This window comes from Sapajus apella, unplaced genomic scaffold (assembly GCF_009761245.1).
Source record: "Sapajus apella isolate SASKATOON/1434 unplaced genomic scaffold, GSC_monkey_1.0 scaffold98, whole genome shotgun sequence".
Taxonomy (NCBI): Eukaryota; Metazoa; Chordata; class Mammalia; order Primates; family Cebidae; genus Sapajus; species Sapajus apella.
This window is the reverse complement of record NW_022437038.1, coordinates 6,900,422-6,926,313: the sequence shown is the minus strand read 5'-3', so window position 1 is coordinate 6,926,313 and position 25,892 is coordinate 6,900,422. Positions and strand designations below refer to the sequence as shown.

At 45.2% G+C, this 25,892-nt stretch overlaps 1 protein-coding gene and 1 pseudogene across 5 annotated transcripts in view; one reads left to right on the top strand and one right to left on the bottom strand.

The window, feature by feature from the left end:
- Positions 1-1,876: 1,876 nt before the first annotated feature.
- LOC116536095 lies at positions 1,877-2,855 on the bottom strand (annotated as a pseudogene). The gene has a single exon (XR_004262478.1). The product of XR_004262478.1 is annotated as a cleavage and polyadenylation specificity factor subunit 5 pseudogene (transcript).
- Positions 2,856-11,011: 8,156 nt separating this feature from the next.
- Positions 11,012-25,892, top strand: part of TRMT2B (tRNA methyltransferase 2 homolog B) — a 39,482-nt gene continuing 24,601 nt past the window's right edge. Inside the window, exons 1-6 of one of the 4 annotated variants that reach the window (XM_032257786.1) lie at positions 11,012-11,293; positions 14,117-14,278; positions 19,259-19,313; positions 22,936-23,070; positions 23,942-24,041; positions 25,375-25,445. In XM_032257786.1, the coding sequence (XP_032113677.1) occupies positions 14,142-14,278; positions 19,259-19,313; positions 22,936-23,070; positions 23,942-24,041; positions 25,375-25,445 (498 nt within the window). In that variant the 5' untranslated portion in view covers positions 11,012-11,293; positions 14,117-14,141. Of the gene's footprint in view, positions 11,327-14,116; positions 14,279-17,665; positions 17,937-19,258; positions 19,314-22,935; positions 23,071-23,941; positions 24,042-25,374; positions 25,446-25,892 lie in introns of those variants that run through there. The other 3 variants (XM_032257784.1, XM_032257785.1, XM_032257783.1) reach the window with 3 other exon arrangements.

The window sequence follows — 25,892 nt, the reverse complement described above, 5'->3', positions numbered from 1 at the left end:
TGGAGTGCACTAGCACTGTCATGGCTCACTGTCATCTTGACTTCCTGGGCTGAAGCAATTCTCCCATCTCAGCCTCCTGCTAGCTGGGACCACGAGCATGCACCACAATACCTAGCTAATTTTTAAAATTTTTTTGTAGTGTCGTGGTCTCTTGATGTTGCCCGAGCTGGTCTCAAACTCCTGGGCTCAAGTGATCCTCTCGCCTCAGCCTCCCAAAGTGCTGGGATTACATGTGTGAGCCACTGTGCCTGGCACAGTTCCTTCTTTCTTTCTTTATTTTTTGAGACCGAGTTTTGCTCTTGTTGCCCAGGCTGGAGTGCAATGGCATGATCTTGGCTCACTGCAACCTCTGCCTTCCACGTTCAACGATTCTCCTGCCTCAGCATCCTGAGTGGCTGGGATTACAGGCATGTGCCACCACACCCAGCTAATTTTTTGTATTTTTAGTAGAGGGGTTTCTCCACGTTGATCAGGCTGGTCTCCAACTCCTGACCTCCAGTGATCCGCCTGCCTCAGCCTCCCAAAGTGCTGGGATTACAGGTATGAGCTACAGCGCCTGGCCAGTTCTTTTTAAATCTTCATCAACTTCACAGGTAAAATAGTATTATCTAGTGTGTATACTTTGCGTGTTCTTCATTACTAGTGAGGTAGAACACAACACCTTATTGAGCAATCACTTTTCCTGGAAATTCTCTCTCCATGCCTTTAACAAGGTCTTCACTGGGGACATCATGTTCTTCTTGTAAGTTTATGTAAACTTTTTATCAAGAAAGATAATGACTCTTTGCTATACTTGTATATATTTTTCTGCTTGTTTTTTTATTATTTCACTTTGTTAATTATAGTTTTGTAATGTCAAGTTCTTAAGGTTATGTTGTAAAATCTGCCTACTTAGTGTTTTTTTTCTGCTGCTTTTAAGTTTATAATGTCTGCTCCCACCCAAATTTCAGATGCATAATCATCTATGTCTTATTCTAGGGCTTTTATGGTTTGATTTTTTTTTCTTTTCTTTTTTTTTCTTTTTTTTTTTTCTTGAGATGAAGTCTTGCTCTGTCGCCCAGGCTGGAGTACGGTGATTCCATCTCGGCTCACAGCAACCTCCGCCTCCTAGGTTTAAGTGAATCTTGTGCCTCAACCTCTGGAGTAGCTGGGATTACAGGCACATGCCACTATGTCAGCTAATTTTTTGCTGTTTTTTCTTAGTAGAGACAGGGTTTCACCATGATGGCCAGGCTGGTCTTGAACTCCCGACCTCAAGTGATCCGCCTGCCTCAGCCTCCCAAAGTGCTGGGATTACAGGCGTGAGCCACTGTCCCTGGCCAGAGCTCAGATTTTAATGGGCATCACCTAATATGCTTGTTACTAACCTAAATGTTCCTGAACCCTGTAACCACCCTATGGGTTCTTCCTGCCCACTGCACAAACAAAATAGACCATGACCCTTTCCCCTCCCCTTCCCTCCCCTCCCCTCCCTTCACTTCCTTTCTAGATGGAGTTTTGCTCTTGTTGCCCAGGCTGGAGTACAATGGCACGATCTTGTCTCACAGCAATCTCCGCCTCCTGGGTTCAAGTGATTCTCCTGCCTCAGCCTCCCGAGTAGCTGGGACTACAAGCACCTGCCACCATGCTCAGCTAATATTTGTATTTTTAGTAGAGATGGGGCTTCACTACGTGGGCCAGGCCGGTCTTGAACAGCTGACCTTGTGGTCTGCCCACCTCAGCCTCCCAAAGTGCTGGGATTACAGGCGTGAGCCACTGCCCCTGGCGACCATGGCATTTCAGTAGGAAAGAGTTTAATTGACACCAGGCCGACCAAGCCATCTCCTCAATGTATCGAAGGTTAGGGGGTTTTCTTTTTCTTTTTCTTTTTTCTTTAAAGAATTTTAGAAGTTGAATGAGAAATTAAAATGAAAAAAGAAGTCCATTTTCTTTAATGTTGTACAAAAAAGTATGAGTAGAACCAAAAGTAAATAAACATTATCATATTTGTTTACACCACTATCTAGTTCTTCATATTAATTTCACTATTCAAATGATAGAAAGTAGGTGGCAATTTTGGGATCGCAAAGGAGATAAAACTAAAAAAACTTTTCTACCACAGTTATTCCACACTGTATGTAGCTATGCTCACAGAGACAAGAGGCTTCTTTTACTTCTCCACTGGGCAGGAATTCAGCTGTGTATAAAATTTAACCTGCTCAACAGCTGAGGGAGACTAGAAATAATGGGTCCATATCCTGGTGCTTTGTCATGCAATTCAAACAATGGTGCAGCTACCAGCTTGTAATTTTTAGGGACTGCAAACAAAGCTTTTTCTTGCAGCTGAACCAGAAACAACTTCTTATGTTCCTTAGGTTTTGTAACATGTGCAGGAATATATGGATACTGAGGAGGTTCAAAAGTTGTTCTCCACCAGTTACCAATGCAGTCATCAATGACCCAGTCTTGCAGAACTCTATCCTGACGACACAGTATCTCCGTCATTAAGCATTTCAGTCCTTCAACTTCATCTTCTCCTGGGTTAAGTTTACCACCAGGTAGTTTGAAGAAAGTTTTTTCCAGCTGTAGCAGTAACACATGGGGTAACCGATGCTCATGTACAATTAGAGCCTCTTCTACAGTCCTCCTCATTCCAATTTAATCAAATTCTTCCCTCATGTGCTGAAATCTGGCTGCAACAGAACTGTCCTTCTCGTAGAGAGGCTATTTGTACCAAAAGTATAATTGGTAAGAGGGTACAGGTTGATGGTACACGCCAGGGTGAGGGGTTTGGTCTGCTGGATGTACTTGTTGCCGAACCAAGGGACCCCCAGGGACCAGCCGGTCTGCGAGTGATTGGGAGGTACCACAGACATGCTGGCAAGCTCTGGCACTGGTGGTGAGCAGAAAGTGGGAGGCAGGGGAGACTTTCCCTGTGCGGGAAGCGGTTATTTGTGACAACCTCAGGGGCCACCGCCTGCCATTAACAGGAGAGCACAAGAGGAGAGGTTAAGAGTTTTTCAAAGGTAGTTTGGGGGAAGAGGTGGGGGTAGCTAGGCAATAGGTGCTGATTGCTTGGATAGAAGATGAAATTTTTTTTTTTTTTTTTTGAGACGGAGTTTCACTCGTGTTGCCCAGGCTGGAGTGCAATGGCGCGATCTCGGCTCACCGCAACCTCCGCCTCCTGGGTTCAGGCAATTCTTCTGCCTCAGCCTCCTGAGTAGCTGGGATTACAGGCATGCGCCACCATGCTCAGCTGATTTTTTGTATTTTTAGTAGAGACGGGGTTTCACCATGTTGACCAGGATGGTCTCAATCTCTTGACCTCGTGATCCACCCGCCTCGGCCTCCCAAAGTGCTGGGATTACAGGCGTGAGCCACCGCGCCCGGCCGGTCTCGATCTCTTCAGAAGATGAAATTATAGGGATTGGAAGCTCTCCTCTTGTGCTGAGTCACTTCTGGATGGCACCACAGGAGTGGTTGGTGGTTACAGGTGGAGCCATGGGTGTCGGACATGTAAGAAACCTGGAGACATCTCAAAAGGCCAATCTTAGGTTCTACAATAGTCATGTTATCTGCAGGAGTAATTGGAATAGTTGCACATTTTGTGACCTCTGGAATAATGGCTGGTAATCATTTAACTAACTATGCCTACGTCTTAGTAGAAAGCAGGCCTCTTTCATCCTTCTAACCTGGTTGGTGGCCTTTCATTAGTTTCACAAGGATGGTTTAGTTTTTGGGAAAGGCTGTTATCATTTAAACTATAAACTAACTTTCTCCCAAAGTTAGCATGGCCCATGCCCAGGGATGACCAAGGACAGCTTGGAAGTTAAAAGGCAAGATGGAATAAACTATGTCAGATTTCTCTTAATGTCATCATTTTGCAAACACAGTTTCAGTGACCTGGAAGCTGAGGAAGACTGCTGCATACATTCAGATGGGAGGTCATAAGTTTCTGTGCTACATAAGCTATATTGCATACTGCAAAAGTTTCTCAAAATATGGTTGGGGCACATCTGCAACATAATCAGCTTGGATGAGTGTAACAAATATGGATTTCTGAGTCCCACCCCACACCTACTGAATTGTTCCACCTCACACCTACTGTGCCCCAACCCAGGAGCAGACTCAGCCCAAGAGGATCATTCTCCACACCCCTATGATTGCATCCCCAACCAAAGGGGAACAGGAGGTGATAAAAGACGTAGAGCTATCTATACATATAATTCAGGGAGATTGATGTGAGTAATAACTCCATCTCCTACATGGTATGGCTGACCTCTCATCAATTAAACTCTTTTTTTTTTCTTTTTTATTGAGACGGAGTCTCGCTTTGTCACCTAAGCTGGAGTGCAGTGGTGTGATCTTGGCTCACTGCAACCTCTGCCTCCTGGATTCAGGTGATTCTCCTGCCTCAGCCTCCTGAGCAGCTGGGGTTACAGACAACTACCACTACACCCAGCTAATTTTTGTATTTTTAATAGAGATGGGGTTTCACCATGTTAGCCAGTCTGGTCTTGAACTCCTGACCTCAGGCGATCCGCTCAACTCGGCTGCCCAAAGTGCTGGGATTACAGGTGTAAGCCACTATGCCCAGCCTAAACCCTTTCTTTAAGGCAATGTTGTGGCCTCAGTGAATTGATTTTGTCTGTGCAGTGAGCAGGAAGAACTGGTCAGGTGACTGCATCACTACATCCTATAAAATCCATCTATATACAGCTCCTAGAGTTCTCCTGCAGAAACATCTCATGAAAAAAACCCCTTCATTAGCTTCCTATTATTACAGGAACTAGCTCAAACTCCTCATCCTAGCCGTCTAGACCCTTTGTTATATTCCCTGACCTGTCTATCTAGTCACCCAATGGCCAATGGCTTAAGCACCAAACTGTTATCTAGCCAGGTCTGCCTCCCCATGGGTCTTGTATAATTATTACTCATTTCCTGTTTTCATGCTGTGGTCCGTAGTTCCTCTTAGATTATTCATATCCTATGCATTCAACACAATTATCACAGTCTCCTCCTTCCTTGGGTACCAAGATGATGGCTGTTTTCCAAGACTTATCAAAGCCCTAATTGTCGTGTATTCTCACACTGAATATTATCTTCCCATCAGGTCACACAATCTTTGAGGGTGTGGTCTATGAATCTGTCCCTCATAGCCTGTAGCACAGTCCTAGGTGCACTGAAGAACCTGTTTAATGGAACCAAACCAGTCCTAACTGCCAACTAAGTTTTCTAAGTGTCAAAGAAAGAAGAAAGAAACATGAAAAGCAGCTCAACAGTCAAAGACAGGTTTATTTTGGAGAATCAACCTGAGAGGGTCTTCTGGCCGATTTCTGTCAGGAGTGCTCTCTCTTACAGACTAAGAGTATTTATTGGTTTTAGGGTGAGAGAGCTTATCATCAGCTTAGAATGTTTCTGTGTGGGCAAGAAGTTAATTACGGGGTTGGACTGTCTCTGGTCAGAGGGGAGGTTATCTTGGCGCTGGCATGTCTCTGGTTGGGGAGGGGTTTATCTTACGGTCGGAATGTTTCTAGTTGGAGATGTCACTTTATGGTCATGCTGACCTTAGCCATTAGGCTGATGCTCTTTGGATTTAGGTGTTTTTTTTTTTTTTTTTTTTTAAACAGGGTCTCACTCTGCCGCCCAGGCTGGAGTGTAGTGGCACAATCTTGGCTCACTGCAACCTCTGCCTCTTGGGTTCAAGCAATTTTCCTGTCTCAGCCTCCCAAGTAGGTGGGATTACAGGCATGCACCACCATGCCCAACTAATTTTTGTATTTTTAGTACAGATGGGGTTTCACCATGTTGGCTAGGCTGGTCTTGGACTGCTGACCTCAGGGTGATTCAACCGCCCCAGCCTCCCAAATTTCTGGGATTACAGGCGTGTGCCACAGCACCCGGCCTTAGGTGATTTTTTTTCAAGACAGAGTCTTGCCCTATCGCCCAGGCTGGAGTGCAATGGCACGATTGTTGATCAAGGGGAACTTTAGAATGGTTGTATTTGTCCAAGATGGCAATGTTCCTGCTATGTCAATTTTAATACATGTTATTTCTGAGCCCTAATAATATAGCCTCTCAGATATCTTTTCCTTGCACTAAAATGAGAAAATTTGACAAATTCCTAGGGATTTCACTTTGTTGTGATTTGGTTTGCTGATAAGAAAGTTAAGCAAAAGTTACCTTGGTTCCAGCTCTTATTTGATGTAACAGTATTCCTTATCACCTATGACATACCCACTTACGACTTTCTGGTTTGAAGAGTCCAACCTTTTCTATAATATGGAGTATTTCTTTCCCCTCTTACAAATGTAACGATTTCACTTTTAGAGAAGAACATGATTTACCACATTAAATAAATATAAAGGGGTTAATGGCTAAATAATTACGTTTTAGCTTCTTTAATCTCTTTTCTCTCTTTTTCCCTCAGGGTTTTGCCTCCTTGAATGACAGGTCTGCTTTAAATGAATTTGCCTGGATGCTTGAAATAGGTGAGGGTGGGGGTGAGGGAGGAAATGCCTTCTCTCTTTCAGCAGACAACCTGAAATTCAGTTCAATTAATCAAACATTAATATATACTGAACTTGTATTGGACACCTGACTCTGTGCTAGGCACAGCACAGAAGGCCAAAATGAGAAGTGATAAAGGAGCAGAAAGGCTTGAGAAGAAGAAGAAAGGGGAAGAGGAGGTGATAAAAGGTATAGAGCTGTCTATCCATGTAAGAGGGGATTAAAAGAAGAGAACGGGAAAATAGAGCCTGGTCCCACTTGACAGCACTGCATGGGACTAGAAAGCTGATGCAGTGGCTTGAGCTCAAATTTTGCTTATGAGCCATGAGAGCAGTTAGGATAATTGCAATTTGAGTCAAACACCTCCTCAAGGGTTTAGGATGGAAGTGAAATCTCTCTTTAAAAAACAAGAAATATAAACGTGTGTGTGTGTGTGTGCGTGCGTGCGTGCGTGCGTGTGTGTGCGTGTGTGTGTGTGTGGTGGGGGCCATAGCTATTGGCCCCTCTTGAAGGTTTGCTAAAATATCACTGACATGAGGCTGATTGATGAATAGGAGAAAAGACATACAAATTTTATTTATTTATTTATTTATTTATTTATTGAGATAGAGTTTTGCTCTTGTTGCCCAGGCTGGAGTGCAATGGCTCGATCTCGGCTCACTGCAACCTCCACCTCCTGGGTTCAAGCAATTCTCCTGCCTCAGCCTCCTGAGGAGCTGGGATTACAGGCACGTGCCACTACGCCTGGCTAATTTTCTATTTTTAGTAGAGATGGGGTTTCTCCATGTTGGTCAGGTTGGTCTCGAACTCCTGACCTCAGCTGATCCACCCGCTTCGCCCTCCCAAAGTGCAGGGATTATGGGCGTGAGCCACCTCGCCTGGCCACAAATTTATTTAACATATACACATGAGAGCCTTCAGCATGGAGACCCAACTTCCCAATAATGAACAGAAGCTTATATATCATCTTGAAATTACAGAAAGAGGCCAGGCACAGTGGCTCACGCCTGTAATCCCAGCACTTTGGGAGCCCGAGGCAGGAGGATCACCTGAGGTCAGGAGTTAAAGACCAGTCTGGCCAACATGGTAAAACCCTGTCTCTACTAAAAATACAAAATCAGCTGGGCGTGGTGGTTCATGCCTGTAATTCCCAGCTACTTGGGAGGTTGAGGCAGGAGAACTGCTTGAACCCAAGAGGCGGAGGTTGCAGTGAGCCGAGATCGTGCCACTGCACTCCAGCCGGGGGGATAGAGAAATACTGTTTCAAAAACGAAAACAAAAACAGAAACAAACAGGTTTTCGTGGCAAGATAGGTTATAGGAGGAAGAAAGGAAGAGGCTTGGTTTGTGAAAGTGGCCTTGTTATGTAGATGAAGCCTCCTTCAGAGAGAATAGATGGTAAATCTTTCTTTTCAAACTTTTTAAATTTTATTTTAAATATATATTTTTGAGATGGAGTCTCACTCTATGGTCCAGCCTGGAGTACTGTATAGTGGTGCGATCTCAGCTCACTGCAACCTCCGCCTCCCAGGTTCAAGTGATTCTTCTGCCTCAGTCTCCCTAGTAGCTGGGACTACAGTGCGTGCCACCACACCCAGCTAATTTTTGTATTTTTAATAGAGACGGGGTTTCACCCTATTGGCCAGGCTGGTAAACTCCTGACCTTGTGATCTGACTGCCTCAGCCTTCCAAGGTGCTGGAATTACAGGCTTGAGTCACCGTGCCCAGCCTCTTTCAAACTTTTAAAGGTGTCAAACTCTCAATCTCTCCTGGATCCAGGGAAGGCATAGAAATGGGAAGCCTGGCTGCATTCAAGGAGGTTCTCTACAGATGCAAATTTCCCCCATCTCAGTCCTCTGACCCTGAGGCAGACATTTCAAAAATACAGCAAATAGCCGCGCGCGGTGGCTCAAACCTGTAATCCCAGCACTTTGGGAGGCCGAGGCGGGTGGTTCACGAGGTCAAGAGATCGAGACCATCCTGGTCAACATGGTGAAACTCCGTCTCTACTAAAAATACAAAACATTAGCTGGCATGGTGGCGCGTGCCTGTAATCCCAGCTACTCAGGAGGTTGAGGCAGGAGAATTGCCTGAACCCAGGAGGCGGAGGTTGCGGTGAGCCGAGATCCTGCCATTGCACTCCAGCCTGGGTAACAAGAGTGAAACTCTGTCTCAAAAAAAAAAAAAAAAAAGAAAATACAGCAAATAAATTTATTTTGGGGTAAAATATTTTGATTTCTTTTTTGTTTGTTTTGTTTTGAGACAGAGTCTCGCTCTACAGCCAAGTTGGAGTGTGGCTCGATCTTGGCTCACTGCAACCTTCGCCTCCTGGATTCAAGTGATTTTCCTGCCTCAGCCTCCCGAGTAGCTGAGACTACAGGCGTGAGCCACCATGCTTGGCTTATTTGTGTGTGTGTGTGTGTTTTGTTTTTGTTTTTCAGTAGAGATGGGGATTCACCATGTTGGCCAGGGTGGTCTTGATCTCTTGACCTTGTGATCCTCCTGCCTTGGCCTCTCAAAGTGCTGGAATTACAGGCGTGAGCCACTGCACCTGGCCCAAATATTTTGATTTCTTTCAGAATGTATGAACACACAGTATATAAACTTATTTTGAATGATAATAGCTAACTTTTTTTTGTGTACTTACTGTGTTCTAAGCACTTTGCAGATATTAACTCATTTAATGTTCATCACAACCCTAAGAGGTAGGTACAATTATTGTGGACATTTTCTTCACATGATGAAACTGAGGCACTGAGTAATTAAATAACTTGCTCAAGTGGACACAGCTTATAAGTGGCAGATCTGCTGGGTGTGGTGGCTCAGGCCTATAATCCCAGCACTTTGGGAGGCCGAGGTGGGTGGATCACCTGAGGTCAGTAGTTCAAGACCAGCCTGATCAACATGGAGAAACCCCATCTCTACTAAAAATACAAAATTAGCCAGGCGTCATGGCACATGCTGTAATCCCAGCTACATGAGAGGCTGAGACAGGAGAATCACTTGAACTCGGGAGGCAGAAGTTGCGGTGAGGCGAGATCATGCCTTTCCACTCCAGACAGAGCAAAACTCTGTCTCAAAAAAGAAAAGTGACAGATCTGGGCTTTGAACCCTAGTCTGGCTGATTCAATGTTTGCTGCTATCTGGAGTACTGAGCCTTGTTTAATTTACTACTGTATTCAGTAAGGCTAACACATTACCTTACACATAATAGGCATGTTATGCTTTCAATAAATATTAATAAATGAAATGTTGACTGCAAAGTACTTTCCACTTAAGCACAATTACTATTTTTTTTTTTTGAGACAGAGTCTTGCTCTGTCGCCCAGGCTGGAGTGCAATGGTGTTGTCTCGGTTCACTGCAACCTCTGCCTCCTCGGTTCAAGCAATTCTCCTGCCTCAGCCTCCCCAATAGCTGGGATTACAGGCGCCTGCCACTATGCCCGGCTAATTTTTGTATTTTTAGTAGAGATGGGGTTTCACCATGTTGGCCGGGCTGGTCTCGAACTCCTGACGTTGTGATCCGCCTGCCTTAGGCTCCCAAAGTGCTGGGATTACAGGTGTGAGCCACTGTACCCAACCAGCACAATTAAGCATGAAAATTAAATATCATTACATGTAGGTTCACTTTTTTTTTTTTTTTGAGACAGTGTTTCACTCTTGTTGCCCAGGCTGGAGTGCAATAGTGCCATCTCAGCTCACTGCTGCAACCTCTGCCTCCCAGGTTCAAGCGATTCTTCTGCCTCAGCCCCCAAGTAGCTGGGATTACAGGCGTGTGCCACCATGCCCCGCTAATTTTTTTTTACTTTTAGTAGAGACAGGGTTTCACCACGTTGGTCAGGCTGGTCTTGAACTCCTGACCTCAGGTAATCCACCCGCCTTGGCCTGTCAAAGTGCTGGGATTACAAGTGTGAGCCACCGTGCCCGGCCCTGTAAGTTCACTTTGCTGTAAATTTTACTCTATTAAAGCAGCAATATTTTACAGCGCACAGATGTGTGTATACTTCAAGTTCTCTTACTCGTGTTGCTGGCTAATGACTTCTAAAAATTAGAGGTATTACTGAATGTAGTCCAGCAGGTAGTCAATCAACCAAAAAGAGACATCTGGCTTCTTTTTGAGTTCTGTAGTTTGAAGAAAAAAATTATTTCTGAGGGTTTAGGATTGAATAGCTTTGAATGTGATCCAGTGAATAAACCATAACATATTTTTCTGATGCAATGTAAAATAGAGAATGAATGCCTGAAAAACCTCATGGCCCAGAATAAGTCTGACTTTTACCAAAGGATGCCATTTCAGGAAACCACCCTGCTTCTCATCTCCCAATCTTTCAACCCATTATGGATCTGATCTCTGCAATTCTATCATGAGAAAACTATTCCTTGAGTTGGAAGAGTTAAACTGCAAGCACCCCTGGGACGGGTAACGCAGTTATCACTGTAGTGTGACTTTCTTCTTGTGTCTCATTTAGATCCACCAATGGGACCGTGAGGAAAGAGCAGGTGGTGGGCGGGGCCGCGGGGAGGGGAGGAGAGGAGAACTTGGAGAAAGAAGGAAGACGGCGGGTTTTAGGGCTATGAGTACTTTTGAGGAAGGTCTCCGCAGAAGATTCGCGAGAGGAGTCGTGGTGGCGGGACCAGCCGCCCAGCCGACGATGGGAGGAGCCCCGCGCTGTGCCGCGCTTGGCGCTTGCCCCGGGTTGGCTGCGCGCGCGGCGAGAGTAGAGGCGTCCTGCGCACCAGGAAGTAACTCTTTCCCCGCCGCCGCAAGCCAGGCCATCCGCTGGCGTTTTACTTTGCCGCCTCAGGTTTGTAAGAGGATTTATTGGTTGCGAAGGAAGGTAAGGTGGATAAATAGCCCAGAAAAAACGATTTAACCCTTGCTTTACAAAAAGCAACCTACTATGCCAAACTGTCCGCCGGGCGGGGAATGGAGGCGGCAGGCGGGGCTGGGGACGGGCCGGACGGTGGCTGCACAAAGTCGTGTACAGCCTAGAGTCTGCCTGTGCCCTAACTCCTCCTACTCCCTTACTTTCCGTCTTTCCCGGGCCCTGCAGCCGGGTCAAGTTTAGTGGTAGCCTTTCCTAGCGTCTCCTCTTTGTTAACCCTTCCTACGGACACAGTGGGCCGAACTTGCCTGAAGAACAAGGGAATGGAGGGGCTGGTGGAGTCTTGTTGGGGCGAGAAGGACCTGACTGCATGTTGGCTGCAGTCGAAACGGAGCAGTCAACCCATTTTTTCGTTTGATTTAGCAAGGAACAGCGTTTGGGGCCGGTCCAACTGAAGGAAGGGTGAGCAGGGAGTAGAAGCAGGACCCTTGTCGGTGGGTGAACATTTTGCTCCAAAAGGAATCCTTGGCCCTGCGTGGGTCAGACCTACCACGTAGGCTTCTTTGATTTGAACTCTTCTGAGCACTGCGGAATTAGTCTGACTTCCTACCTGGGCTACTCAGGAGTCCAGGGCTCTTTCTGGTCAATTCCCGAGGCAGGTATAGAACAGTAGAGCACAACTGCTCACACACTTATTTTTCTTTTGCTAAGGAAAAAACTCCCAAGCATTTATTTAAAACAGTACAAAATTTCCAAGTAAAGAACCAAGGAAAAAAAAAAAGGAAGAAAAAAACCATGACAAAATATAAAAAGAAAATAATCTCTTCTGTGAACAAATACCTCCCCTGACATTAAGAAACAAAGAAACAGACCTCATCTTGACTGGTATGAGTGTGCTGCCTTGAAAAAGAAACTTTGGCTGGGCGCAGTGGCTCACACCTGTAATCCCAGCACTTTGGGAGGCTGAGGTGGGCGGATCACCTGAGGTGGGGAGTTCCAGATCAGCCTGACCAACATGGAGAAACCCCATTTCTACTAAAAATACAAAACTAGCCGGGAGTGGTAGCGCATGCCTATAATCCCAGCTACTGAGGAGGCTGAGGCAGGAGAATCGCTTGAACCCGTGAGGTGGAGGTTGCAGTGAGCCGAGATTGCTCCATTGCACTCCATCCTGGGCAACAAGAGCAAAACTCCGACTCAAAAAAAAAAAAAAAAAGAGGAAAAAAAAAAAAGAAATTTTACCACAGAAGTTACTAAATATGATAGGCTTTTTAACCAGAATGATGGCTGGTTGGCACCTTGAAATAATAAGGTCCTATTTTAGACCATACTTGATAATTTGGAAGAGACCTAGATGGACAAGGATCCTCCTGTTAGGGTATAGGGCGAATGAACTACAGTCATGGTGGAGTCACCAGTGAGAGGACCCACACACTCACAAAAAAGTCTAAATGTTGGGGTGGGAATAGCTGTCTTCAAATTCCCCAGCTCCCCTGTCCCTCCTCTGCAAATCCTCAAATGGGCCTGCAGTTTCCTTCTTCCTGACTTCCCTGCTGGCTGGAGGGACAGGACCCCTCTCCTGGATCAGCTCTACTCCCTCCCCTGTAGTCTAGGCTTCAAGGCCACTGGCCTCCCCAGACCCACTTAGTCATTCTTTATTCTTTCTCCTGCCTCTTCATTCATTTCCTTTCTCTGGCTTTTGCTCTTCTCCATATCAAATACAAACATTGTCACAGGCCACACACTTTTTTTTTCTTTGAGACAGAGTCTCTCTCTGTCGTCCAGGCTGGAGTGCAGTGGTATGATCTCGGTTCACTGCAACCTCCACCTCCTGGGTTCAAGTCATTCTGCCTCAGTTTCCTGAGTAGCTGGGATTACAGGCACATGCCACCTCACCCAGCTAATTTTTTATATTTTTGGTAGAGGTGAAGTTTTTTTTTTTTTTTTTTGAGATGGAGTCTCGCTCTTGTTACCCAGGCTGGAGTGCAATGGTGCGATCTCGGCTCACCGCAACCTCCGCCTCCTGGGTTCAGGCAATTCTCCTGCCTCAGCCTCCTGAGTAGCTGGGATTACAGGTACGTGCCACCATGCCCAGCTAATTTTTTGTATTTTTAGTAGAGACAGGGTTTCACCTTGTTGACCAGGATGGTCTCGATCTCTTGACCTCGTGATCCACCCGCCTCGGCCTCCCAAAGTGCTGGGATTACAGGCTTGAGCCACCGCGCCCGGCCCAGAGATGAAGTTTTGCCATGTTGACCAGGCTGGTCTCGAACTCCTAATCTCAAGTGATTTGCTCACCTCAGCCTCCCAAAGTGCCACCATGCCTGGACTTTTTTTGAGACAAGCTCTCCCTCCCAGGCTGGAATGCAGTGGTGCAATCATAGCTCACTGAAACCTCAAACTCCTGGGCTCAAGTGATCCTTCTGCCTCAGCCTTCTAAGTAGCTAGAACTGCAAGTGTGTGCCACCACACCTGGCTAATTTTTAAAATTTTTTGTAGAGATCAGATCTCGCTATGTTGCTCACACTGAGTTTAAACTCTTGGCCTTAAGCAATCCTCCTGCCTTGGTCTCCCAAAGTGCTGGGAGTTACAGGTGTGAGCCACTGCGCCTGGCTGCCACACACTTTTGATAGTATTAACAGGTAGTCCGGGGCAGGCCATAACCTCACTACACTTCAGGAGGCACTCATGTAGAGGGTCAGAAAATTTATGTGTCTATGTGTGTGTATGTTGTTTTTTTAAAATTTTCACATAACTGTACTTTTCCTCACAGAACTTGAATGCATTATTACATCTTGTCAGTTTTGCAGGTTGGAGATGATGAGGCATGAAGAAATCAAGTGATTTCTTTGAATCAGAGCCTAAGGAAAAGCAGTGGCACATGTTGGGCACAGGCTGTCTTAAGCACAGTCCTGAACATGTCATATGTATGAACTCCTTTAATTCTCACCAAAACTGTGAAAGGTAGGTGTTCTCAGTCCTGTTTGTATAGATGGTGACACTGAGATTCAGAGTGCTGAAGTATTAATATCTTGCCCAAAACCGTATAGCTAGTGATAAGTAGAGCTGGGATTAGAACATGGCTCCAGCTGAGCATGGTGGCTCATGCCTGTAATCCCAGCACTTTGGGAGGCCAAGGCAGGTGGATCACTTGAGGTCAGGAGTTCGAGACCAGCCTGGCCAACATAATGAAACCCTGTCTCTACTAAAAATACAGAAGCTGGCTGGATACAGTAGGGGATGCCTGTAATCCCAGCTACTTGGGAGGCTGAGGCAGGAGAATGGCGTGACCCAGGAAGCAGAGGTTGCAGTGAGCCAAGGATATGTCACTGTACTCCAGCCTGGGTGACAAAGTAAGACTCTGTTTCAAAAAAAAAGAAAAGAGCCGGGCGCGGTGGCTCAAGCCTGTAATCCCAGCACTTTGGGAGGCCGAGGCGGGTGGATCACGAGGTCAAGAGATCGAGACCATCCTGGTCAACATGGTGAAACCCCGTCTCTACTAAAAATACAAAAAATTAGCTGGGCATGGTGGCGCGTGCCTGTAATCCCAGCGACTCAGGAGGCTGGGGCAGGAGAATTGCCTGAACCCGGGAGGCGGAGGTTGCGGTGAGCCGAGATCGCGCCATTGCACTCCAGCCTGGGTAACAAGAGCGAAACTCCGTCTCAAAAAAAAAAAGAAAAGAAAGAACATGGCTCCAAAGCCCGTGTTCTTAACTGTACTGTTTTGTTGCCTCTTGCTGGGGGTGTGTTGAGTGGAGGGTACTATTGTTAACACCTGAACACTGGGCCAGCTTAAATATATTCTGTAAAAAATTTGAAATCCGCCCCCCCCCCCCAAATGTCACATGCTGTGACAGTTACTTCTTTTTTTTTTTTTGAGATGGTGTTTCGTTCTGTCCCCCAGGCTGGAGTGCAGTGGTGCGATCTTGGCTCACTGCAACCTCCACTTCCCGGGTTCAACTGATTCTTTTGCCTCAGCCTCCCAAGTAGGTGGGATTACAGGCATGTGCCACCACGCCCGGCAAATTTTGTGTTTTTAGTAGAGACAGGGTTTCTCCATGTTGGTCAGACTGGTCTCGAACTCCTGACCTCAGGTGATCTGCCCACCTCAGCCTCCCAAAGTGTTGGGATTACAGGCGTGAGCCACCACGCCCGGCCAACAGTTAGTTTCTTTAATACTTTGTAATCATGCAAAATGATGTATGGGCTATATCGTCATCCTCTAGGCTACTTATCAATCATGGCATATTAATGTAGCAATAATAGAGAGTGTGTGTGTGTGTGTGTGCGCGCGCGCACGCGCGTGCATGTGTAAATATAAAATTCTGAATTAGGCTGTGACTTAACATTGGGATGAAATCCAAGATAGAGGTTAAAGGCAAAATACAAATTTCACAGCAGGTTAATAGGGTGCCAGGCCAAGTCCATTCAAGTGTCCTAGGTACTTAAAATAGGTGCTTATGGCTCGCACCTATGATTCCAGCACTTTGGGAGGCCAAGACAGGAGGATCAGTTGAGTGTAGGAGTTTGAAACCAGCCTGGGTAACATAGCGAGACCCCATCGCATTTTTCTTTTTTTTTTTTTCTTGAGACAGAGTTTTGCTCTTGTTACCCAGGCTGGAGTGCAGTGGCATGATTTCGGCTCATCACAACCTTTGCGTCCCGGGTTCAAGTGATTCTCCTGCCTCAGTGTCCTGAGTAGCTAATTACGGGCATGTGCCATCACGCCTGGTTAATTTTGTATTTTTAGTAGAGATGGGGTTGCTCCATGTTGGTCAGGCTGGTCTTGAACTCCCGACCTTAGGTGATCCACTCGCCTTGGCCTCCCAAAGTGCTGGGATTACAGGCGTGAGCCACTTTGCCCAGCCTTTTTTTTTTTTTTTTTTTTTTAAGATGGAGTCCCATTTTGTCACCCAGCCTGAAGTGTAGAGGCAGGATCTCAGCTTACGGCAACCTCTGCCTCCCGGGTTCAAGCAATTCTCCTGCCTCAGCCTTCCGAGTAGCTGGGATTACAGGGGCCTGCCACCATGCCTGGCTAATTTTTGTATTATAGTAGACAAGGGATTTCACCATGTTGGCCAGGCTGGTCTCGAACTCCTGACCTCAGGTGATCCGCCTGCCTCGGCCTCTCAAAGTGCTGAGATTACATGCATGAGTCACCATGCCCAGCCAAAATTGCTTTTTACTAGCCTCCTTATTTCATATTTATTTATTTATTTATTTATTTTTGAGACAGTTTCCACTGTTGTTGCCCAGGCTGGAGTGCAATGGCACAATCTCGACTTACTGCAACCCCTGCCTCCCAGGTTCAAGCGATTCTCCTGCCTCAGCCTCCCAAGTAGCTGGGATCACAGGCACGTGCCACCACACCCGGCTAATTTTGTATTTTTAATATAGACAGGGTTTTGCCATGTTGGCCAGGCTGGCCTCAAACTCCTGATCTCAGGTGATCCACCCTCGTCAGCCTCCCAAACTGCTGGAATTATAGGCGTGAGCCACCTTGCCTGGCTGTATCTACTATAAATTAAAAGAATGGTGTGGTAATGCACACCTGTAGTCTCAGCTACTTGGAAGGCTCAGTTGGAAGGATTGCTTGGGCCTGGAAAGTTAAGGCTGCAATGAGCCATGATCATGCCATGGCACTCCAGCCTGGGCAACAGAATGAGACTGTCTCAAAAAAAATAAAACAAAAACAAAACAGTTCAGTGCCATGCCTCCTTGCTCTGGGAAGCCTTTTCTGAGCACTCATCAGGAACCAAGCATATTGTGTTATTTCATAACATCTTCCCTGTATCAGCATTCAGTTTCCTTAATTAGATTATAACCTTTGTAACCCCTCTGGTATCTAGTGTGGCGTGATGTCTTGTACAGAGTAAGTACTAACTAAACATCAGCTGCTCGATTGGTTGTTGGTTAGGAAGGTGGAATAGGGAAAGAGATTGGTCATAGAAATATATCCAGAGAGGGCTGGGCGCGGTGGCTCACGCCTGTAATCCAAGCACTTTGGAGGCCAAGGTGGGTGGATCACCTGAGGTCGGGAGTTCAAGACCAGCCTGACCAACGTGGTGAAACCCCCGTCTTTATGGGAAAAAAAAAAAAAAAAAAAAATCCGGAGAGTTGAACTCTTTCCTGGAGGATGGAGACTATATTTTCCTCATCTCTTTATTTTGGAAGCCTAAGACATACCTTGCATGCAGTAATTCACTTCTGCTCAACAGGCCTGCTTTTACTGTCTGCTGTGGGCCAGCATTCTGCTGGGTGCTTCAGTTCCATAAGGGTTTATAGATGGATGAATGGGCTTGGGAGTTGTACCTCTATTTCCCAACCTCTGTATGTGTACCTTTCATGCAGGTGGATTTCAGTGTGTTCGTTGAATGGCAGTCCTTAAAAGAAGAGTCCCAATGCACAGCCTCAGGTACTTCCTCTCCATGGTAGGTCTCTTCTCCAAACCAGGACTGCTTCCCTGGTATGCCAGAAATCCACCAGGATGGTCAAAGCTGTTTCTGGGCACAGTATGTAAGGGAGATTTTACCCATGTGATAGCCACGAAGTATCGGAAAGGACAAAAAAGTCTGAAGAAATCAAGCCATCTTGGACCACTAGATGGTTCCTGGCAGGAAAGGTAAGGGCCAGACTGATGTCCTCTCTCCTTAGCAAGTCTCAATCTGTGCATCTACTGAAATTCTGTATCCTAATAAACTAGTGTAGCATTACAAGGATTTGAGGGGCCACCTGAGGTAGGATACCCAGGGCAAACTTGAGGACGTCTGAAGAATATTGGTGGAAATGCTTTGGGGTTGGATAAACTGTTCTCTTTGCCTTTGTGTGTGTTTTTTATCAGAAAGAAGATACTAATCTGGGACCTTGTCTTTAATAAGTCCAGGATAGGTTTGCTGAAAACCAGGAACCTAGAATGATATTAGATGGATTGGAGATGAGTAGTCCCATTGCAGCCATATAAGCACAAATATACCTCATTTATGCAACAAGTGTATTTTCTTTCTTTCTCTCTTTCTTCTTTTTTTCTTTTTCTCTCTTTCTCTCTTTCCCTCTTTCTCTACCTCCTTCCCTTCCTCCCTTCCCTCTTCCCCCCTCCCTCCTCCCCCCTTTCCCCCTTCTCCCTTCTTCCTTCCTCCCTTTCTCCCTTTTTCCCTTCCCCCTTCCCCCTTTCCTCCTTTCCTCCCTTCCCCCTTCCCCCCTCCCCCCTCTTCCCTTCCCCCCTTCCTCCTTCCCCCCTCCTCCCTTCTTCCCTTCCCCCTTCCTCCCTTTCACCCTTCCCCTCTTCTCCCCTTCCCTCTCTCCCTCCCTTCTTCCTTCCTTCTCTTTCTCTCTCTCTTTCTCACTCATTCACTCTTGACAGAGTCTTGCTCTGTTGGTCAGGCTGGAGTGCAGTGGCATGATCTTGGCTCACTGCATCCTCCGTCACCTGGGCTCAAGCGGTTCTCCTGCCTCAGCCTCCCGAGTAGCTGGGATTACAGGCATGTGCCACCACACCCGGCTAATTTTTGTATATTTAGTGGAGACAGGGGTTCACCACGTTGGCAAGGCTGGTCTTGAACGCCTGACCTCAGGTACTCTGCCCACTTCAGCCTCCCAAAGTGCTGGGATTACAGGAGTGAGCCACTGTGCCTGGCCCATAACAAATGTATTTTCTAAGTGAAATTATATTTTAAATGCATTAGGAAGGTGAGCTATTTAAAGAAACCCAGCAGCGAAGCCTTTTGAAATATGATTAATTACCTCCTGATAAATCTGGATTTTTCTTATATTAGTTTCACCCATCTGTTCTGCTTTGTTAAATCGACAACATCAAAATGGGCTCTTCTCCCACACTCCATCTCCCTAGAGGGCACAAGAGTTAGGTCTTCTGAAAGTACTTATGCATAGCAGGTGCTCAGTACATATTTATGTAATTAAAGAATTGCCTGAATTATTTTATTCAAGGCTGGCTGATGTTGTGACGCCACTCTGGAGATTGAGCTATGAAGAACAGCTCAAGGTAGGTGCCCAGCCTATCTTCACTGCTCCTTTCGAGGAGAATGGTACTAGACTCATAGGAAGCTTGAGTGGACATTTATTTATTTTTAATTTTAATTTTAATTTTTTTTGAGACGGAGTCTCGCTCTGTTGCCCAGGCTGGAGTGCAGTGGTGCAATCTAGGCTCACTGCAACCTCCGTCTCCCGGGTTGAAGCAATTCTGCCTCAGCCTTCCAAATAGCTGAGATGACAGGCATGTGCCACCATGCCTGGCTAATTTTTGTATTTTTAGTAGAGACAGGGTTTCACCATGTTGGCCAGGCTGGTCTTGAACTCCTGACCTCAAGTGATCTGCCTGCCTCAGTCTCCCAAATTGCTGAGATTACAGGTGTGAGCCACTGTGCTATGCCTTGACTGGACAGTTCTATGCCGATGCCCAAGCAGCTCCTTAAAATCATTGTGCTATTGACTCCAAAATTGGAACTTTAGACCAATTATATCTTCCTCACTCTAGACCCACAGATCCAAATGTCTGTTTCTTCTCTTCCTTCCTTTTTTTATTATACTTAGAGCTCTGTGTATGTGAGTAGCAGTGTTCTTATTGTTTCACATGTAGCTGTACTTTCCAACATGGTAGCCACTAGCCATATGTTGCTATTTAAAATTCAGTACAGTCAATTCTATTGCTTAATTCTAAACAAGCTCTACTGCTTATTTAGAAAAGAGAAATTTGTTCTAACTAATTGACATATTAGGGAAAATTTGAGCATAGTGCAAATTTCATGTTTGCTTCGGAGTAATTTTGTCCATAAGAAATGCTACATATTTGTCTTGAATATATGGCTGCCTTGGAAAAAAAAAAAAAAAAGAAAAAAAGAAATGCTAGATGAAAGGAGACTATAGCCGGGTGGCTCATGCCTGTAATCCCAGCACTTTGGGAGGTTGAGGTGGGCAGATCACGAGGTCAGTAGTTCAAGAGCAGCCTGACCAACATGGTAAAACCCTATCTCTACTAAAAATACAAAAATTAGCTGGGCATGGTGGCATGCGCCTGTAGTCCCAGCTACTTGGGAGGCTGAGGCAGGAAAATCGCTTGAAGCCAGGAGGTGAAGGTTGCAGTGAGCTAAGATTGCACCACTGCATTCCTGCCTGGGTGACAGAGTGGGACTCCATCTCAAAAAAAGAAAAAAAAAAAAAAAAAAAAAAAAAGAAAGGAGACCATGCTCAGTTGAACACATAAAATGAATGCATGCACACGCCTCAAACATCTACCAGCTCCCTCAGTAGAACTTTCCATCTGACACACATAGCCCTCTTTTTACGACTTCATGATAACTCCAAGCTGCAGTTCTTTGCAATTCTTTTTTTTTTTTTTTTTTGAGACAGAATTTGGCTCTGTTGCCCCGGCTGGAGTGCAGCAGTGTGATCTTGGCTCACTGCAACCTCCATCTCCCGAGTTCAAGTGATTCTCCAGCCTCAGCCTCCTGAGTAGCTGTGACTATAGGCACATGTCACCATGCCTGGCTAATTTTGTATTTTTTATTAGAGACAGGGTTTCACCATGTTGGCCAGGCTGGTCTTGAACTCCTGACCTCAGGTAATCCGCCTGCCTTGGCCTCCCCAAGTGCTAGGATTACAGGCGTGAGTCACCACACCTGGCCCAAGCTGCAATTCTTCTGATACCCGCTTCCATAATTGAACTTCAGGTCATCGTCAGCGTAGTGTTATCCTTATTGTAGTAGTCATCTATCTATCTATCTATCTATCTATCTATCTATCTATCTATCTTCTTTTCTTCCTTTCTTTGTTTTTTTTTTTTGAGATAGTGTCTCAGTCTGTCACCCAGGTGGCTGGAATGCAGAGGTATGATTATGGCTCACTGCAACCTCTGCCTTTGGGGTTCAAGGGATCCTCTCACCTCAGCCTCCCTAGTAGCTGGGACTATAAGCATGTACCATTATGCCTGGCTAATTTTTTGTAGAAACAGGGTTTTGTCATGTTGCCCAGGCTGGTCTTGAACTCCTGGACGCAAGCGATCCACCTGCTTCAGACTCCCAAAATGTTGGAATTATAGGCGGGAGCCACCATACTTAGTTTATTATTCATATTTCTTAACCATTTGCCATGTACAGAACAGTGCTGCTGTTTTTATTAGGTTCTTATCTTTTCTGTGGGTGTTACTGATAAGGTTTTAGAACATTTTATGCCTAATCCTGTTTTTCCCATGAGCCTTGAGATCTTTTTGTAAGTGATTTTGCATAGTGTGGTGTAGGAACACTTGTGTCACGTTAAAGCAGGGCTGATTCTGTAAGTTAATTAAAATTAAGATTAAAAATTTAGGCCAGTCATGGTGGCTCACCGGTGTAATCCTAGCACTTTGGGAGGCTGAGGCAGGTGGATTGCTTGAGCCCAGGAGTTTGAGACCAGTCTGGGCAGTATAATGAAAACCCATCTCTACTAAAAATAGAAAAAATTAGCCAGGTATGGTGGCATGTGCCTGGTAGTGTCCCAGCTACTTGGGAGGTGGAGGTGGGAGGATCACCTGAGCTCAGGAAATCAAGGCTGCAGTGAGCCAAGATCTCCCCACTGCACTCCAGATTGGGTGATGGGAGTGAGACCCTCTCTCTAAAAAAAAACTAAAAAAAAAAAAAATTTAGGCCGGGCATGGTGGCTCATGCCTGTAATCCCAGTACTTTGGGAGGCCGAGGTGAGTGGATCATCTGAGGCCAGGAGTTTGAGACCAGCCTGACCAACATGGAGAAACCCTGTCTCTACTAAAAATACAAAATCAGCTGGGCTTCATGTCGTGTGCCTGTAGTCACAGCTACTTGGGAGGCTGAAGAAGGAGAATTGCTTGAACCCGGGAGGCGGAGGTTGCGGTGAGCCAAGATTGCACCACTGCATTCCAGCCTGGGTGACAAGAGTGAGACTCTTTGTCTCAAAAAAAAATTTTAGTTTTTCATTCCCACTGACCACATTTCAAGTGCTCAGTAACCACATACGGCTAGTGGCTACCGTATACATAGAACACAGTGCAAACAGAACATTTCCATTGTGGAAAGCTCTACTGGACAGAACTGACATATACCTTGAGTGTTCAGTCTGAAGTGGCAGGTAAAATGATGAGCTTACACAAGAGTTCACTCTTGACCTTTCCTCGATACCTTTTTAGGTCTGTTCTTGTTCTATCATTCTGGGTTCCTCATCTGTTGAGATCATGAGCCAAGAATCTGTGGGACACTCTTCTTTTGTCCTGTTTGTTTTTCAGTCTTTGCAGTGAAGCTACAAAAGTATTTAGTTTCTTCTTTCTTTCTTTTTTTTTTTTTTAAGATGGACTTTTGCTCTTGTTGCCCAGGCTGGAGTGCAGTGGCGCAATCTTGGCTCACCGCAACCTCTGCCTCTCAAGTTCAAGCGATTCTTCTGCCTCAGCCTCCTAGGTAGCTGGGATTACAGCCATGAGCCACCACGCCTGGCTAATTTTTGTATTTTTAGTAGAGGTGGGGTTTCTCCACGTTGATTAGGCTGGTCTCTAACTCCCAACCTCGGGTGATCTGCCCACTTCGGCCTCCCAAAGTGTTGGGATTATAGGTGTTAGCCACCATGCCCAGCCCATATTTCATTTCATCGCTTATATTCTTTTGCAGGTTAAATTTGAAGCTCAGAAGAAAATTTTACAAAGACTAGAGTCTTACATCCAAATGCTCAATGGAGTCGATGTGACAATGGCTGTACCCAAATCTGAGAGGCTCTCTTGTCTTCTCCAACCTATTATACCCTCTGTAAGCCCCCACCTCCCTATTCCTTTACTAAGTCCCCTTAATGCCAATAATATCAGCTAATATTTAATGAGTACTTGCTGGGGACCAGGCCCTATGCTAAATGTCATGTATCATTATCACATTTTACTGTTAACAATAACCTGGAGGGATAGATAGTATCATTTTATAGATGAAGACATTGAGACCCAGAGAGATTCAGTAATTTGCCCAGGACACACATGTAGAAAGGGCCAGAGCTGAGATTCACAGCTATCTGAAGAGAGGTCTATCTGATAGAGAACCCATTGTATAAACCACTTCACTATTGCTTAGAAAGATTACTTAGAAAGAGTAGAAAGAATCTTAGTAAGATTCCAAACTTTGGAAACCTTTCTCCCTGCCACCCCCATGCAGTTTGCCCATGTAACATTGGAAACCTTTTTAATGTGGCCTCAGGGGAGTGGAATCTCATTTATGGCAGGGGTTAGCAGACTTCAGCTTTTAGGTCAATTCTATCTTGCTGCCTGATTTTGTAAAGTTTTATTGGAACACAGCCAGGCTCACTTGTTTATGTATTGTCTATGACTGCTTTTGTCCTACGATGGCAGAGTTGAATAGTTACAACAGGGACCATATGGCCTGCAAAGCCTAAAATATTTGCTCTCTGGCTCTTGACATAAGTAGTTTGTTGGCTCCTGCTTTATGGCAAGATTGGAACTGCCCTTCTGTGGACTGTCTTGATCTTCTTGGCCATAGACTTTCTTATATACCATACCTTCCAAGCAAACCTCATTTGTCCTCATCCAGAGAACATTCCTGCTTTCCCTTTATTGTTATCCTCCTTGGTTTCATTTGACGTCTTGTCCCCCTCCTGTCCTTCTGCCCTCTCCAGCCTGTCATCAATGGTTACCGAAATAAGTCCACCTTCTCTGTGAACCGAGGTCCAGATGGCAATCCAAAGACTGTGGGGTACTACCTGGGTACTTGGAGAGGTCAGTTGAAGGTTGTACAAACCAAAGACTGAAGAGGAATGAAAGGGTGCAGAGAAGTGTCAGTAGAAGTGGAAAATACTGTGGCGTTAAAGAAGATTAAACTAGAAGCCTTTGATGCAGAACATGATCACAAGGTTGATTGTGGATACTTCTGATGGGTAGTCATTGTAACACAGTGATAGAAAACATAAACCTCGCCCTTTCTTCCTCAAAGCCATATGCCTGATACCTAGTAAACACTTAGTAAATGCTGGCATTGTTGCTGCTGTTGTTTCCTCGTGGTTGTTGTCATCATTTTATGCTACTTTCTGGGGTGGGAACAGTGTCCTTGTTAGTGTTGCCTTCCTATTTCATATCCCTATATCTTTGAAAATTATTTCTGTGGTAAATCTGCCTTAAGAGAATTGGTAGGGGAGGTACGTATCGGTGAGGAGAATCACTGTGGCTTATTTCTGAGACTTAATTTCAGTTATCTGTTCACAGATTTTATTCTTCAGCTTGCATTCTTTTCTTTTTCTTTTTTTCTGATATGAAGTCTTGCACTGTCACCCAGGCTTGAGTGCAGTGGCATGATCTTGGGTTACTGCAACCTCCACCTCTCAGGTTCAAGCGATTCTCCTGCCCCAGCCTCCAGGTTAGCTGGGATTACAGGTGTGCGCCACCACACCCAGCTAATTTTTGTATTTTTAGTAGAGACAGGGTTTTGCCATGTTGGCCAGGCTGCTCTCAATGTCCTGACCTCAGGTGACCCACCCACGTCAGCCTCCCCAAGTTCTGTGATTACAGGCATGAGCCACTGTGCTCAGCCCATTCCTGAGCTTTCTGTTTGCCCATTTTCAATAAATCCACTTGAAACGCCATCATTTTATATTAGTCACACTGTTTAATATCCATATGCCTTAAAGGGCATGCACTTGGCTTTTTTCCCTCCTGTGTGCTGAATTAAATGACTGTGTGACGTTAGTGTTCTTTTATTCAGTAACAGAAAAATAAAAATCATTATATTTTTTTCTTTTTTTCCCCATATATATTCTGCTTATGTAAAAACCGATTACATTTTATTTCCCTCTTAAAGTCTGAACAGAAAGCAGACATTGTCATATAGTGCATTTGGGGCTTGAGAGAAAATGTTGAGGAGTAGCTTCATAAAGAATTAGCTACTTAATGGCTAGACCAGGAGATAATTAGGTTTTCTCTGAAAAGTGGCCATGAGTTTGCATTTACGTTTTCATATCTATATGTGCTACTTTGATAATGGAAATTTGAGTTGCCAGGCATTTTTAAAAATAGTCTTTTAAAAGTAAAACCATGTAAATTCTTTTTCTTTCCGTAGATGGGAACATTGTCTGTGTGCAGTCTAATCATCTGAAAAACATCCCTGAGAAACATAGTCAAGTGGCACAGGTAAAAAGGAACAAAGGCTGGTTGAGGATGACCTGGGGCATTGTAGTCTACAACAGCGGCATCCCTGACATTTTGATAATACAGCCAATTTTAGTGCTGGAGGGAAGGAGGGGCTCTGTACCGAAAGCATACCTCCTAACTATGGAGAGAATATTGTTAGTTTTTCATTTCAGGGAGAGTGGAGGGGGAACAGAGAATTGTGTCCATTATTGTAAATGTCAGGCATCCAAGGACTTTTTCATGGTAGGGATGTATTCGGAAGAAGTGCTGATGAGGGCACTATAGCAACTATCATTCATGTGTCTGAAATATTTGGAAGGCCAGTGTTTTCAGCAGAACAGAATTGAGGAATATGGGATATGGGATGTAGAAGTGGTGATAAGATTGTATATCATGAGCTTGGGCTCTGAGACATTTCTTTTTTTTTTTTTTTTTTTTTTTTTTTTT